The sequence below is a fragment of the Dipodomys ordii genome, unplaced genomic scaffold, assembly GCF_000151885.1.
Source record: "Dipodomys ordii isolate 6190 unplaced genomic scaffold, Dord_2.0 Scaffold31, whole genome shotgun sequence".
Taxonomy (NCBI): domain Eukaryota; kingdom Metazoa; phylum Chordata; class Mammalia; order Rodentia; family Heteromyidae; genus Dipodomys; species Dipodomys ordii.
The window spans coordinates 3,431,569-3,446,204 of record NW_012267247.1 but is presented as its reverse complement, the minus strand read 5'-3'; the positions used below and the strand labels follow the sequence as shown (position 1 = coordinate 3,446,204).

At 50.2% G+C, this 14,636-nt stretch overlaps 1 protein-coding gene across 4 annotated transcripts in view; it reads right to left on the bottom strand.

Annotated features, from left to right (window-relative positions):
• Nucleotides 1-4,340: 4,340 nt before the first annotated feature.
• Ksr1 (kinase suppressor of ras 1) overlaps nucleotides 4,341-14,636 on the bottom strand; it is a 151,831-nt gene continuing 141,535 nt past the window's right edge. The window contains exons 15-19 of one of the 4 annotated variants that reach the window (XM_013016588.1): nucleotides 14,445-14,578; nucleotides 13,213-13,344; nucleotides 12,842-12,977; nucleotides 9,567-9,700; nucleotides 4,341-5,846 (exon numbers count right to left, since the gene is read on the bottom strand). In XM_013016588.1, coding sequence (XP_012872042.1) covers nucleotides 5,567-5,846; nucleotides 9,567-9,700; nucleotides 12,842-12,977; nucleotides 13,213-13,344; nucleotides 14,445-14,578 — 816 coding nt within the window. In that variant the 3' untranslated portion in view covers nucleotides 4,341-5,566. Of the gene's footprint in view, nucleotides 6,037-6,841; nucleotides 7,067-9,562; nucleotides 9,701-12,841; nucleotides 12,978-13,212; nucleotides 13,345-14,444; nucleotides 14,579-14,636 lie in introns of those variants that run through there. The other 3 variants (XM_013016589.1, XM_013016590.1, XM_013016591.1) reach the window with 3 other exon arrangements.

Below are 14,636 nucleotides of genomic sequence, written 5' to 3'. Positions count from 1 at the left end.
GGAAAGTCCACGAGACTCTTCTCCCCAATTAATTATTAAGTTGGAAGTGGAGCTGTGGCTCAAGTGATAAAATCCTAATGGAGAGAGAGAGAGACAGAGAGAGAGACAGAGAGACAGAGACAGAGACAGAGGAGGGGAAACAGGGACAAAGCTCAGACCCTGAGTTCAAGACCCAGGACTGGCAGGATCCTGAGATCAAGTGAGCACAGTATCCTTGTCTTGAAGGCCCTAAGCTAGGCCTTTGTGAGCTTGGTGATGGGCTTCTCTGGGTTCAATTTCAATACAGCTGGAGGAACCAGACCGATGGTCCGTACCTAGTGATGTCTGCCCTGTGCGCTCCTTGTTACTGGCTTACACCACCTTCCTTCCACCAGGCTTTTAGAGAACAGACCCTCCTTGTACACTATAACACTCCACAGAAAAAAGAAACCAGGGTTTGCCTGACACCAGATGGTGTGCTGTGCTCCAGTGAACACCATGGTTTTTTTTTTTTTTAAAAATGCCAGTTCTGGGGCTTGAACTCAGGGCCTGGGCACTGTCTTTTAGCTTTTACACTCAAGGCTGGAGCTCTACCTCTTAAGCTACCCAGTCCTCCCCCTGCCCCGCCCCCTTTTTGTGCTTAATTGGAGATAAGAATCTCATGGACTTTTCTGCCTGAAGTGGCTTTGAACTGTCATCCTTAGATCTCAACCTCCTGAGTAGGATTACAGGTATGAACCACCAGTGCCCCATGAGGGGATTTTTTTTTTTTTTTTACATATTTTTGATAAAGCTCCCAACAGTCCAGTGAGACTGAGTAATGAGCAAATGTAAGAATCAGAGCCTGAATGTTAGGAGCTATAGAACCTGAAGAAGCAGGGTAGCCTGGCAGGGTAGCCAGATCTTTTCCACTTCCACCCCCTCTTCCCCCACTTGGACACAAGAGGAAATTGAGCAACTGGCTACCTTTTCTGAGCTGCTTTCTGGCTGCTCCTCCCTGGGCTGACTTATCAAGCTGGGGTTTTGATGATCTATTGCTACATAAATATTAGCCTAAAACCTGGGATCTTGAAACGTTGACAGCATGTATTTGGCTTGCAAATCTATATCTCAGGCAGGGTAAGGTGGACCAGAGGCTCAGGTTCCAAAGGGCAAGACAGGTGGACAGCTGGAATTAGACTGGCGTAGAGCACAGTGGTGATTAAAAGTTAATATTTATAGAATATTTACTATGCACTAGGATTGTTCTGGGTCCCTTACATTTAATCCTCTGTCATCTTTATGAAGTAGGTCCAGTTAATTATGTCCATTCTAGAACGGGAAGATAGGAAGGTATAGAGAGGTGAAGCAACTGGACCCACATCACACAGTTGGACTCAGCCCAGACTTCCAGTGCTGAAGTCAGTGCTGCAAACCAGAGTTTCCGCCCCCACCTCCCTCCCCCGCCACCGCTTCCCTGGAGTGAGGCCTCCCTTCATTAACCCAACATCTGTTGCAGGGAATATGGTGAGGTTCTGCAAGAATTAGTCTCCTGGTTTCTCTTCAGAGCAGGGTGGAGTGGGAAGCCAGCAAGGGACTCAGCTGCTGGCTTTCGGGTCACTAGTCTCATGGAGGGCTGATTGAGATAGGTAGAAGGAATGTGGCAGGACTAACAGCTCTATCTCTTTTGTATGCAAAGATATGAGAAGAGCAAGGTAGAAGGAGTCCTGTTTTCTACAGAACTAGCAAAGAGGGAAGTCTGGCAACACTGGTTCTTATTCGCACAAAACAACAATCATTCACTGTCAAGAAAATTGTATGAGAAAAATGTCATTTCCTCTTAGAGAAGGGGACAGTGGCTAGCTTGGGATCACCCAGGTAAAAGGCAGTGAGGGAACACGGTTATGAGCCTGGCTCTTGTCTTGACACATAGATTCCCCTGTAAAATCATGTTCTTCTGGTAGCTTGAAGTGAGTCGCTTTCCTCCAGGAACGAAGGCACAGGCCCTGGATCCCCCAGGAGTCGCTGTAGTCAGTGAGTGTGGTATGTGGCCCTTCATTCAGCAACGTTTTATCATTTCATTGTCTAACTTTCCACCTAAAATAGTCTTTTTAAAATGCAATTATAAGTGGAATTGTTTCCCTTTTCAGGTTGTTCACTGTTAGTGTACAGAAAGGCACTTTATTTTTGTTCGTTTCTTGCTACTTTATTGCATTCATTTATTAGCTCTAAGTTTTTTTTTTTTTTTGCCGGTCATGGGGCCTAAACTCTGGGCCTGGGCACTGTCCCTCAGCTCTTCAGCTCAAGGCTAGGACTCTACTCCTTGAGCCATTGCGCCACTTGCGGCTTTTTCTGTTTATGTGGTGCTGAGGAATTGAACCCAGGGCCTCATGCATGCAAGGCAAGCACTCTACCACTGAGCCACATTCCCAGCCTTGATCCACTGGTTATAAATGTGCTCTTTAATTTCTACAAATTTCTATATTTTTCATCACAGTTCAAAAAGTTCAAAGTGGTAGAGTGCTAGCCTTAAGCAAAAATGCTCAGGGACAGTGCCCTGGCCCTGATTGTCAAGCCCCACTTTGAGCCACAGCTCTACTTCTAGTTTTCTGGTGGTTAATGGGAGACAAGAATCTCACAGACTTTCCTGCTCTGTTTGGTTTTGAACTGTGATCCTTAGCTTTCAGCCTTCTGAGTAGCTAGGATGATAGGTGTGAGCCACCAGGACCCGGCCTGGTACAAATTTGTTGTCTACTATATGATCTATACTGGAACAATGGTTCATGGTTTTGTACTATTTATGCTTGTTTGAGACAAACTCACTCTGTGACCTAAAGTGGCCTTCAAATCTTAAATCTACTGCCTTACCTCTAGAGCTGGGATTACAGGTGTGAGCCACTAACCCCACCTCAGCACTATCTTTTGAACAAAGCAGGAGCCCAGTGGATATTGGACCAGTGGGCTCCCCAGCTTCTGGTAGAGAGAGGTCAGTCACTGGTCAGGTCAGACCTGGACTGGCTGCCACAGCTGTATGATCTTGGGTAAAAAGATTTTACCTCTTTATCTATCTTCCCAGATAAAGCATCCACAATTCCTACCCCGTGACCTTGCTGGACACGGGTAGTATATTCATTCCCAGTGATAGAACAACACCAGAAACAAACAAAATAAAACCAACACAGCACACTTGTTAATACTAACCATTTTAATTTAAATTATAGCATTTCTGGAAGACAAACACGATGGATAGAAAATATAAAAACTTTTACTGTACAAATTTTACATCACATTCAAAAAGCCAATGTGTGCCTGGTGGCCACAGAAGACGCTAGGAATGCCCCTGATGACATCCCGACCGTGATGCTACAGCACAGTGCAGGCTCCCACGGCTCTCTGCTGGGGTCTCCGCCCCACCCCATCACCACAGAGTAACACTGGCTTCAAGGAACCATGAGAAAAAAATACCATGGGGCAGCAGAGAGTAAACTGGAGACATGGAGAGATCCACTCTGCTATATACTGTTCACTAAGAACCCAGCGAGGATTCAAGACAGCAATCAGAGAAACCTGGGGGAACTGCAGCTCTGGGGGGGGGGGTGAAAGGTCTCAGAGGTGAGGCCGGAGGTGCCAAAGCTTGGGCTCTACTTCCACCCTATGGAGAGCACCGTCTTTCCCGCGGCACAGCCCCCGGCCTTTCCCATCCCCTTCACCGCGGGCTGCGGGGACTAGATTCACAGTATCTGCTGTCCTTTGTGTGTCTCTGAGACAGGCAGGGAAAGCACACAGAAGGCCCAGCACACCTTCCTCACCTCAATTCACAGTTGCTTAAATAAGAAAGGGAGAAGGGACCATTGTGGGGAACTTCCTTAAATGACAGGCAGAGCAGAGGTGGTTGGAACAGCTAGAGGTGTTGCTTAGGCCTGGGAGTAGAGGAGGGTTCCTAGTACCTCAGTTCCAAACTGGGGGCCAAGTGGCCCCTGGGTTTCTGGCAGACACTAGGCCCTTAGAAAGACAGGCAGCTCCTGAATGTGGAACTGTGACCACTTCTATCTGTCTCTGGATCCCCACACGTGCATAAGACCACACACGCTGCAGAGGCTCAGTGAGAGCTGGCTGTGGCTGCCACCAGACAAAGCCAGACCCGGACTCCCTTCCTGTGGGTCTGCTGTGACCCCACGGTGGCCCAGGGTCTGGGAAAGGGGAGGAATTGAGTTCACTTGACTTGCTTAGCTGCTATACAGCCCCAGAGGGCAAAGTCAGGCATGAGACAGCCACACGGTTTGGTTTGGGGATAGGAGGTCACAGCAAGGGCTGACTGGGAGCCAAAAGGATGAGGTCAAACAATAGGCCACTGGCTTACAGTGCCTCCCTCTTCCTACCACACCTCCTGGTGTGAAGACGCCACTGTCCCTGGGTGCATATAGCACTGTGTAAGCTGTGCTCTCCAAGGCCATGTGTGTGCATGCGCGTGCATGTGCACACGCATGTGCACATACCTACTTGTAGAGGCAACTCCACAGATTCTCAGCAGAGGGCTGAATTAAGGAACATCTGGACCCCAGCTGGTAGGGAAGGCTGTGAAGACTGGGACTTGCTGGGTGAGTTGAACTGGAAGAGGCTGGAGCCACATGGTCCCAAATAAGGGGTGGGGGAGCCCCTTATTTGAAACCCAAACCTGTGGTCCTGACTCCAATCACAACTCCCCTTCCATTACTTTTTTTCTTTCGGGCTGCGGAGGCCACTGAACTTCATCTCTACTTGAGGCCCTCTGCCTTTGGGAACTCTATTCTGTGGGCAGCCGTTTCTAGTGGGGGCAGCAGAGGTCACGTGACGCCCAGCTGGCTCTCAGGTCTAGCCTCCCGCTGCTTTGCATGGACACAGGCAGAAGGCCTGAGACTGCCCGGGAGGCTGTGCAGAGAGGCGGCTTGCTAGGAGGGTCTGGAGGAAAGAGTGCCTGTATCTGAGCTCAGGGAAAGCAGCAGAGGTGGGCTAAGGTGAATGAGAAGAGGTGAGTAGTTCTGGAACATTCTAGCATGGCTAGCAATGGGTTTCTAAAGTGTCCGCCAGAGTCACTGAGAAGCCTGGGGGGAGGTGGGGGGCCTCAGATACCTGCTAGCTGTCTACTTCTGTCTCTTTGTACCATCTTCTCCGTTCTCATCTCAGTGCAGGTGCACCTACAGGCTAGTGCTCAGTTTGGGCCAGGCACTGGGAGGAGGCCCTGAGTCCCACAGCTCTAGTGACTGCCTGGGGCTTCATGAAAGAGAGCTCTAAAAATGCATGGCTATCTCTCTGCCTTGTGGTAGAAACCCTGAGTGGGAGACACCAGACCCTCAGGCATCAATCACTAGGATTCTGTCTCTACTTTTCCAGCAAGGGCAGTCTGGATTACAGGGATTAGAAGGTGAATCCAGCTCTCTAAGAACTCCTGCCCTCTGTGATCCAGCTGTTTCTGGCCAGGGTCTCCTCTGGGAGATAAGGGAACTGTGTCTCTCTGATAGGACGCAGGGAGAATGTCTCAGAGGGAGATTTCAGACCCAGGGCAGTTAGGGCCAAAGCAAGACCAGGTCAGACCTCATATCCCCCGCTCTGCAGCCCAAAGCAACCACAATCATAACGCTCTTCTTCCTTCTGGCCCAGCATTAGGCTCTCTACAGGATCCTTCCAATGGGGATGGCCACCTCTGCCATCCCACACTGCCAGTGCACGTAAGCATACATTGTTTATTATTACCTATTGTAAAACGTTGAGTTCGCTCGGCAGAAACGTTCGTGTAAACATTTGCTGTCGGTTGGGACAGGTCTGGTTGGTGTGGGGCCATCTTTAACAGCAGGCGGGGCTCTGTCTCCGGGCCCCAGCCTGAATAGAGTCTCCTGTCCTGGTTTGCAGTGCTGGGCAGATGGAGTGGCTTTTAGTATTTTTACTTTTTGTCGTGGTGGCTTGTGTGTTTTAAAAACACAGTTAGGAAAAGAAAAGAATGGGCAGCACAAGGGGTCCAGCGGCTACATCTTTGCATTACTGGACTCCAGGGCACCCAGGCCGAACCTTTCAAAGCGGGGGACCCCTTTACTGCTGTTCATGCTGTGGAGAGGAACAGAAACATGAGTTATGGCCCAGCTGGTCTTGACCAGAGTTAGGGTGGCACAGGCTAAGGAATGGGCTAGTTCCAGAAGCTCCGCAGCGGAGCTGGTCCCATCCAGTGGAATGATCATTTGACCTGCGGCTTTGGCAGAGCTGCTGGTCACCCCGAGTCCTGGGCCTCAGCCGTGCCCCCCTCCTGGGGCAGGGCAGGGTCGTGGCACATCGCCTCTGCCTCATTGGTTGCCTAGACCGCACTTGCTCCATGTGAGACTGGGAGAGAAACCTGAGCCCCAGCACTGGCAGTGCTGACCTCACCTGCTCCTTCTAGAAATAGGATGCTGCTCCAACATGGGCTCCACTGGGAGGTGGAGGGGAAGATTCCTAGGGCCCAATGGCAGAGATCTATTCAGTTTGTGGAGCCCCAGGCAGATGTGAAGGGAGCAACTTGGTGGCTGTCTGGAACCAAACATCACTCTACTTTCGGATAGGTTTTCTGAGTGTGCTCTTAAGGACAGAGCCCTTTTGAGCTGGTGTTTTTCACAGCAACAGGATATTTTGTGCCTACTGTTCTAGCTCTCCAGAGGAGACAGTGACAGGACCCGAGAGAGGGAAGCTCTGGAACCATTCCACTCCCTATGGGATAAAATCCCAGCGTTAGATGCCACCCTTTCCCTCCCAGGACATTCAGTGGAGGCTCAAAGGGGTTAGTGGGGTGACAGGGCCATCAAACAAAAGCAAGAACAGCCCTCAGAAGGGAAAGCGCCATCTGGGAAGGTGGCTACAGGCTGCTCCACCTCGCAGGGTACCAGTTAATACGATCCTCCACCGGCAGCGATGCAGGCACACGTGGAGAGGGAGGGGCCATGTTACAAACAGCACAAGAAGACTGGAGAGAGAAGATTGGAGCAGCAGAGATGGCATCCCCTGGGTTAGTGCCTGCTTGGCATTTTGTGTTAGCAGAAGTCGCAGAGCCATTGTTGATTAGGAGGAAGACAGCCCCCGGTGCATGCAAGGCAACCAGGCCTACAACCTAGAGGACAGAGAAGGGAAGAACAGGTTAGAACCAGAGGCCACAGGGAGCTGGGGACTAGAGGACTGGTCACAGCCACCAGGCAGGGCGTTCTCTTTCCAGCAAAGAAAGGGACACCTCCACCTCTACCCGCTAGGTGGACAGCAGGGCAAGCCTGGAGCTGGGCATAAGGAAACTTTCAAGTTTCCGCAAGGCACAGCCACAGGCCACTTCTCTAGAGCCCTCCATGCCTCCCATGGCTCCTCAGCCTGGACCCCCAAAATTGACTTCTCGGAGCGTACTGCTTCTGCTCCCTTGATTCTCTTTTTCTGAGCTCTGACTGGATCAATGATCCAAACTCTGTTCTCTGCTGAAACTAGCCATGTGTCCACTTGTGGTGCAGATGGAGACCCTGCCCCATGCTATGGTCTCTGTCACCCACTGTGAGGAACACAAGCCTTGTGGTGGCAGGTATGGTGGCAGGACCTCACATCAGATTAGGGGAAGAAAACCACGGTTGTGAGAAGCTGGGATGCAGAGACACAGCAGAAAGCAGGTTTGCAATGGCACAACCACACACAGGCAGGGCACGAGGGAAATGACAGAACACACTATTCCTCCAGAACTGGACAGGCGTTCTTAAAGTCAGGGTGACCATTATAACGTCCTTTCCCGTAGTAGCGGCTCCGCCAGCGACTGGGAGTGCCCGTGACCATTTCGCCAGGAGTGGAAGAGTTCGGTCCAACCCATCAACCCAGCAGGTGAGTGATGGCAGCAGGTGGAGGAGCCAGGATGGTAGGACAGGGAGAGATGACAGGACAGAGCATTTCCATCCCCCAAATGAAAACAAAAACAAAACACCCAAAAAGGCCAATGGGAAAGAAAAGAGAAAATGAGAATTAGAAGACAAGTGTGCAGAAAAGTGAAATGAACAAGAAATTTGGCCCCAGGCAGATTCAGATGTGCTACCCCCTTCCCTTAATGAGCCAGAACTGGTGACTTCAGGCCCATCACAGTCCCATTTATGACTCAGTTTTTATCTGGGACCAGACACGGTGGCTGTTTGGTTTTCAGAGAATAACAGTCAACCTCCAATGCCAGCATCTACCGGGTGAGCCCTCTCTCTTGCAGATAACAAAGCCAGGGCCCAGGCTGCACAGAGAGGTCCAGGATCTGCAGGAGCAGATCAGAGTTGGCCTGGCTACCCCACTTCCAGAGAAGCCCATGCTCCATGCCTGCAGGGATGTCACCTGTTCACCCAGCTCCAGTGAGCAGCAGCTCCTAGAGACCTTTCTCCAGTCCCCCATGTGGACAGAGAGGCCCCATTAGAACACCTACAGGGCCTCGGGTCTTAATCACTGGCACATTCATTCACACATTTATTGGCCAAGTGCTCTTGGCACTGTGTTCAGCACCGGGCTACAGACAGGATGAGACAGAGCCTGGCCATGTGGAGGCTTTGCTTCAGTGGGTCTGCTCATCTTGATCCCAGCTGAACAGTAAAGTCCTTCTTGGTAGGGGCCCAGTGCGGCCATCATCTGGGTATCCTCAGGTGTGTAGCAGGCATGCATAGCATTGTAGGTGAGGGGTGCTCGACCGGTGCTAGCCTCTGACCAATACTGAACCTCGTACTGCATCATAAGATAGAGCATTCACTAACCTACCTACCTGGTCCTCCAGATTTCCCACAACTGGTTGTATTTTTGAGTGAATTCTTATATCTCGTTTGGGGGACTCCTGCTGGGCCTCTCTTTGAGAAAGGACTTGATAAAGTATGCAAGCCAATATTTTTACAAGCTAAAAGAGGATCTGCCCATTTCAAAGAAGTTTGTTTTCCCCCCTGCCAGTCTCTACCACTTGAACTACGCCACCAGTGTAGCATTTTGCTAGTTAATTGGAGATGATTCCCAAGAATTTTTCTGCGTGGGCTCATTTTGAACTATGATCATCCAGATCTTACTCTTGAGTATTCTGAGCATGAGCCATTGACATCTGGCTTTTCCCCCTTCCCTTGAGTCCAGAGTATTCTTGGAGAAGTGGCAAGAGAAACAAAGGAGAAAAGGAACAAGAAAGAGAGGGGAGACAGCCCTGTTGCTTGGTGCAAAGGGTCCTGTAATTAAGAAGGGAAGGGCTGTGGCATCCAGGCTACAACATGTGTTGTGATGTGGTCCCAAACAGGTGGCTAGCTCTTCGTTATCAATGGCTGTCTGAGTCAGTGCCATCTTTAGCGGTACTGATATAGCCTGCTGTGTGGGGTTCTCAGTATCTAGGTGATTTTGGCCTCTAACTCACTCTGGCCCAGTCTGGGCCCAAAATCTGTACTGGTCTGGTAACAGTGATAGATATTCACAGAGCAAACTGGAGGTGCATGCCTGTCATGGAGTCCTCCACCCATTGGACCAATGGAACCTTGGCATTCCTCTGTGCTCCTCAGATCAAACTCTGGCATGGACATAACAGAGGATGTCCTTTAAGACCTCAGAGCCTAGATGGCATGTCTGGCTCACTAAAGGGTACTTACTCAGCTGACTTCCAGAAGTGCCCGGGGTGAGAGAGCCGCCGGTTTAGCTTGGGCAGCTTCTCCAGCATGTCCATCAGCAGGCTGAAGCTGGGTCTCTCCTGAAGGTCAAAAGCCCAGCAGGCGGACAGGATCTCCTGAAAATGGAGCTGCCATCAGTGGTGTGTGTGCTGGGGCACTCACAAAGGGTCCCTTGACTGTCCTCGAGGGCCAGAGCTGGCGACCTCCCGGTGGACACAAAATGCTGAGAAGTAATTATCCCGTAAGAACTCCCAGGCTTCCATGGATGAACTGCGTTAGTTTATGCGCTCTTTTCCCTAGACCTTCCTCCCCAATAACAGCAACTAACCTGAACAGAAAGATCAGAAAAGAGGATGGATGGTTTTTGGTCCCAACAAATTTTTTTGGCTTTTTTTTTGTCTAATCCTGGGACTTGAACTCAGGCTGTGAGCATGTCTCTGAGCTCTTTTTGCTCAAAGCAGTCACTCTATCAGTTGAGCCACAGTGCCACTTACATTTGTTTCTGTTGATGTGGTAGTGAGAAATCGAACCTGGGGCGTCAGGCACACTCTACCACTAAGCCACATTCACAGCCCTGGATGGTTTTTGAAGGCACAGTTTTTACTGGCGAATTGCTAGGTGCTCAGAAGATGTGGAGTTGGGGCTACTGTGGAGTGGAGGAGCCTCAGTGTTGTCAGAAATGGAGGCTGAAGGGAGGACTAGATATGGAGGCAGCTGCTGAGCCCAGAACAGCTGTCCCGACCACTCCCAAGACTCACGGTGGCAATCTGCTGTCTATTCTCAGGATCCATGGGCGTGTGCAGGGCACTCTGGGGCCCTGCTATGCAGAACAACCACCTGAGTGTGAGTCAGGCCTGGGCATAGGATCAGTCCAAAGTACCAGCCTACTGAGAGGAGCACCAGAGGTTTTTTTTTTGTTTGTTTTTGTTTTTGGGTCCAGTCATGGGGCCTGAACTCTGGGCCTGGGCGCTGTCCCTCAGCTCTTCAGCTCAATGCTAGCGCTCTACCTCCTGAGCCACAGCACTACTTCCGGCTTTTTTTCTTTTTACTTATGTGGTGCTGAGGAATCGAACTCAGGGCCTCATGCATGCAAGGCAAGCGCTCTACCACTGAGCCACCTTCCTAGCCCCGAGGTTTTCGTTGTTAAATACAACTGGATGGCATGGGCTTGCCTGTTGCAATAGGCAAATCAGATGAGACCAAAGGTGAGCAGACCAAAGCCCTGTCTCTGGATAACATAGGTGTGTGAAGCAGCTACTCTATCATAAAACAAGACCATGGTACAATTAAAAAAAAAATTCACCAGCTGGGCCCCAGTGGCTCACACCTGTAATCCTAGCTACTTAGGAGGTTGAAATATGAGGGCATGGTTCAAAGCCATCCTGCACAGCAAAGGCTGTGGGACTTTTACCTCCAATAAACTATGCAGAAAGATTTGAAAGTGGTGCTGCAGCTCAAGTGGTAGAGCATTAGCCTTGAGCACAACGAAGCTCAGGGATAGCGCCCAGGCCCAGAGTTCAAGCCCCAGGACTGGCAAAAAAAAAAAAAAAAGTAATTAAGCCAGGTGCTGGTGGCTCACATAGCTGTAACTCAAATAACTGAGTTCAAGCACCAGTGATGGCAAACACACACACACACACACACACACACACACACACACACACACACACACACACACACACACACACACACACACACGAAGGAGGGCTTGACAATGCAAATATAATTTCCAAACCAAGATATGAGACATGTTTGGAGACAAAAATCAGGAAAATTCCCCAGGTGTTAGATCTGGTAGCTAACGACAGAAGACACAAAAGACAGTAAAAGATGTGTAAGTTTGCTGGGCACTGGTGGATCACGCCTATAATCCTAGCTACTCAGGAGGATGAGATCTGAGGATCATGGTTCAAAGCCAGCCTGGGCAGGAAAATCCATGAAACTCTTATCTCCAATAAGCCACCAGAAAACCAGAACTGGTGCTGTGGCTCAAGTGGTAGAGTGCTAGCTTTGAGCTGAAGAGCTGAGGGACAGAGCCCAGGCCCAGAGTTCAAGCCCCATGACAAAAAAAAAAAAAATGTGGAAGTTCACTGAGAAGGACCTGGGCGCTGTCCTTCAGCATTTCAGCTCAAGGCTAGTGCTCTACCATCCAAGCCAAAGCTCCACTGCTGGTTTTCTGGTGGTTTATTGGAGATAAGTGTCTCATGGACTTTTCTGCTCGGGGTGGCATTGAACTGTGATCCTTAGATCTCAGCCTCCTGAGTGGCTAACATTACAGGTGTGAGCCACCAGCACCTGGCTAAACTATAAACTTTTATGTAAGTAATATTTATGGTATTACTTTTTTATCCTAGAAGTCAATTTAAATAATTATCTTAAAGACTAGAAGGAGGGGCTGGGAAGGTGGCTCAGTGGTAGAGTGCTTGCCTGGCAAGCACGAGGCTCTGGGTTTGATTCCTCAGCACCACATAAGCAGAAAAAGCTGGTAGTAGCGCTGTAGCTCAAGTGGTAGAGCGCTAGCCTTGAGCTGAAGAGCTTAGGGACAGCACCCAGGCCCAGAGTTCAGGCCCAACGACTAACAAAAAAAAAAAAAAAAGACTAGAAGGAAATTCAGACAAGAGTTGACTATGAGGTGACAGTGGACAGTTTTCATTTTCTTCTTTATGCTTCCCTGTGTTTCTCCAATTTCAGTAACTATGTTTGTTTGTTTGCCAATACTGGCATTTGAACTCAGAGCCTTGCACTCACTTGGCTTGCTTGGCTGGTGCTCTACTATCTGAACTATGCCTTCAGCCAGCCTTTTGGTGATTATTTTGGAGATGAAGTCTCATGGACTTTTCTGTCTGGGTTGGCTTCAAATCATGATCCTCCACATCTCAGCCTCCAGTGTAACTAGGATTACATGATTGAGCCACCAGTGCCCAGCAGTATTTTTTTTTTTCTTGCTAGCCCTGGGATTTAAACTCAAGGCCTGGGCTCTGACCCTCAGCCTCTCTGTACTCAAGGCTAGTGTTCTACCACTTGAGCCACTGTGCCAATTCTGGCTTTTTCTATTTCTGTGGTACTGAGGAATCGAATTCAGGGCTTCGTGAATGCTAGGTAAGCACTCTACTAAGCCACATTCCCAGCCCAGGAGTATGCTTTTGATCTCTTCAAGTAGTACAGACTCTTGGGGATCCTTTCCGAGAGAGCTGGGTCACAGGCCCCAGCCCATTGTCCAATACTTTTTCCCACCCCCAGAGCAGGTGGTTACTCACACTGACTTCCTTCCCCAGGCTGACAGAGGCCAGGATACGCTTCACTCCTTCTCCGCTCCCGATCTGCCAGATTAAGGCCTCTGCAGGTTGGTGTTTAAAGGGCCAGTCCCTTGCTTGTAGCTCATACCAAACAGTCCTGTGAAGACCCAGTTAGTTAAGGTCCAAGGCCTGTGTAACCATCCTGTAGGAGGTGCTATTGTTAGAGCCCTCTGCTGGAAGGCAGAGGGTCAGGACATGGTCACTTAGCCAACAAGCAGCAGAATCACAGTTCAGGACCAGGTTTGTTTCCGTTCCAAAGGCCAGGCTCCCTGCCCCAACAATCACCAGGGGATCTCTCGGGGCTACACTTTGGTCTCTGAGTACCTACTCACCCAAATGCATAGACATCAGCAGCTTTGGAAAATGGCAGTTGGTCCTCATCTTTCCCAGGGGTCATCTCCCGCACGATCTCAGGGGCCAGGTAGCACAGCCAGTCATGGGACAGTTTCAGTTGATTCTCTCGCCTGGAGGCCAGGACCAGAACAGGCTTTCAGCATGCAACAGAGGACTGCCAGGCATACACCCACCGCTTGGCCAGCAAGATTACCCCCATATAGTGCAGAGCAAGTGACCAAGTGCATCACGCTGATCTGATGGGCACTTCCACTTTGGGGAACCATCTCAGAAAACAGCAGGGAGCTCAGCTAGGAAGGAAGTCTGAGGATGGTAGCAGGGAGCTACCCAGGAGCTGAACCCTTATTCAAACTGGTCTGGTAGCTTCCTGCCCTGCCTCACACTCTTCCAGGGCTTCCTCATCTCTCCAGTCCCTTCAACATCACATGAATTTTTTTTTTTTTGGTGTCAGTCGTGGGGCTTGAACTCTGGTCCTGAGCACTCTTCCTATGCTCTTTATCTCAAGGCAAGCCCTCTACTGCTTGAGCCACAGTACCACTTCTAGTTTTCTAGTGGTTTATTGGAGATAAGAGTCTCAGGGAGTTTCCTGCCCAGGTTGGCTTTGAACCATGATCCACAGATCTCAGCCTCCTGAGTATCTAGGATTACAGGCATGAGCCACTGGCACCGGCTTTTTTGTTGTTGTTGTTGGTCGTGGGGCTTGAACTCAGGGCCTGGGCACTGTCTCTCAGCTCTTCAGCTCAAGGAAAGCACTCTACCACTTGAGCCACAGCGCCACTTCCCGTTTCCTGGTGGTTTATTGGAGATAAGAGTCTCATAGACTTTTCCTGCCTGGGCTGGCTTTGAACCAAGATCCTCAGATCTTAGACTCCTGAGTAGCTAGGATTACAGGCATGACCACCGGCACCCAGCATCACATGAAATTGAGCATTCTTTCTTGATGTAGGGATGTGACCCTGGGCCCCCCACCTAAATTGATGGAGCAGCCAGGTTAGATAGGTCATAGATCCCATGGGGGTCAGTGTGAGAATCAAGAGCCACAAAGGACCTGAACCTCTCCCAAGGCTGGATTCTAGACCAGAACCACTAGGATGGAATCCATGGGTCCTTCCCTACAGGGTGTGCCACTCCTCAGTGGCACAGCCACAGGGCCCTGAGCCTGGGCCCACCCACTCCTCCTGTCCCATCCATATACCCAAGACCAACTCACCGCTCCTCTCGGAACACACCCGAGATCCCAAACAGCCCGAAGTCTGTGATGACCACCTTGCCATTGTCATAGAAGACGTTCTTAGACTTAAGGTCTTTGTGCACGATGCCCTTGGCGTGAAGATAGCCCATGCCCTGGAAGATGGGAGTCTCGCATCAGGGCAGGGTAAACATGAGTGGTGGCGACTGAGTT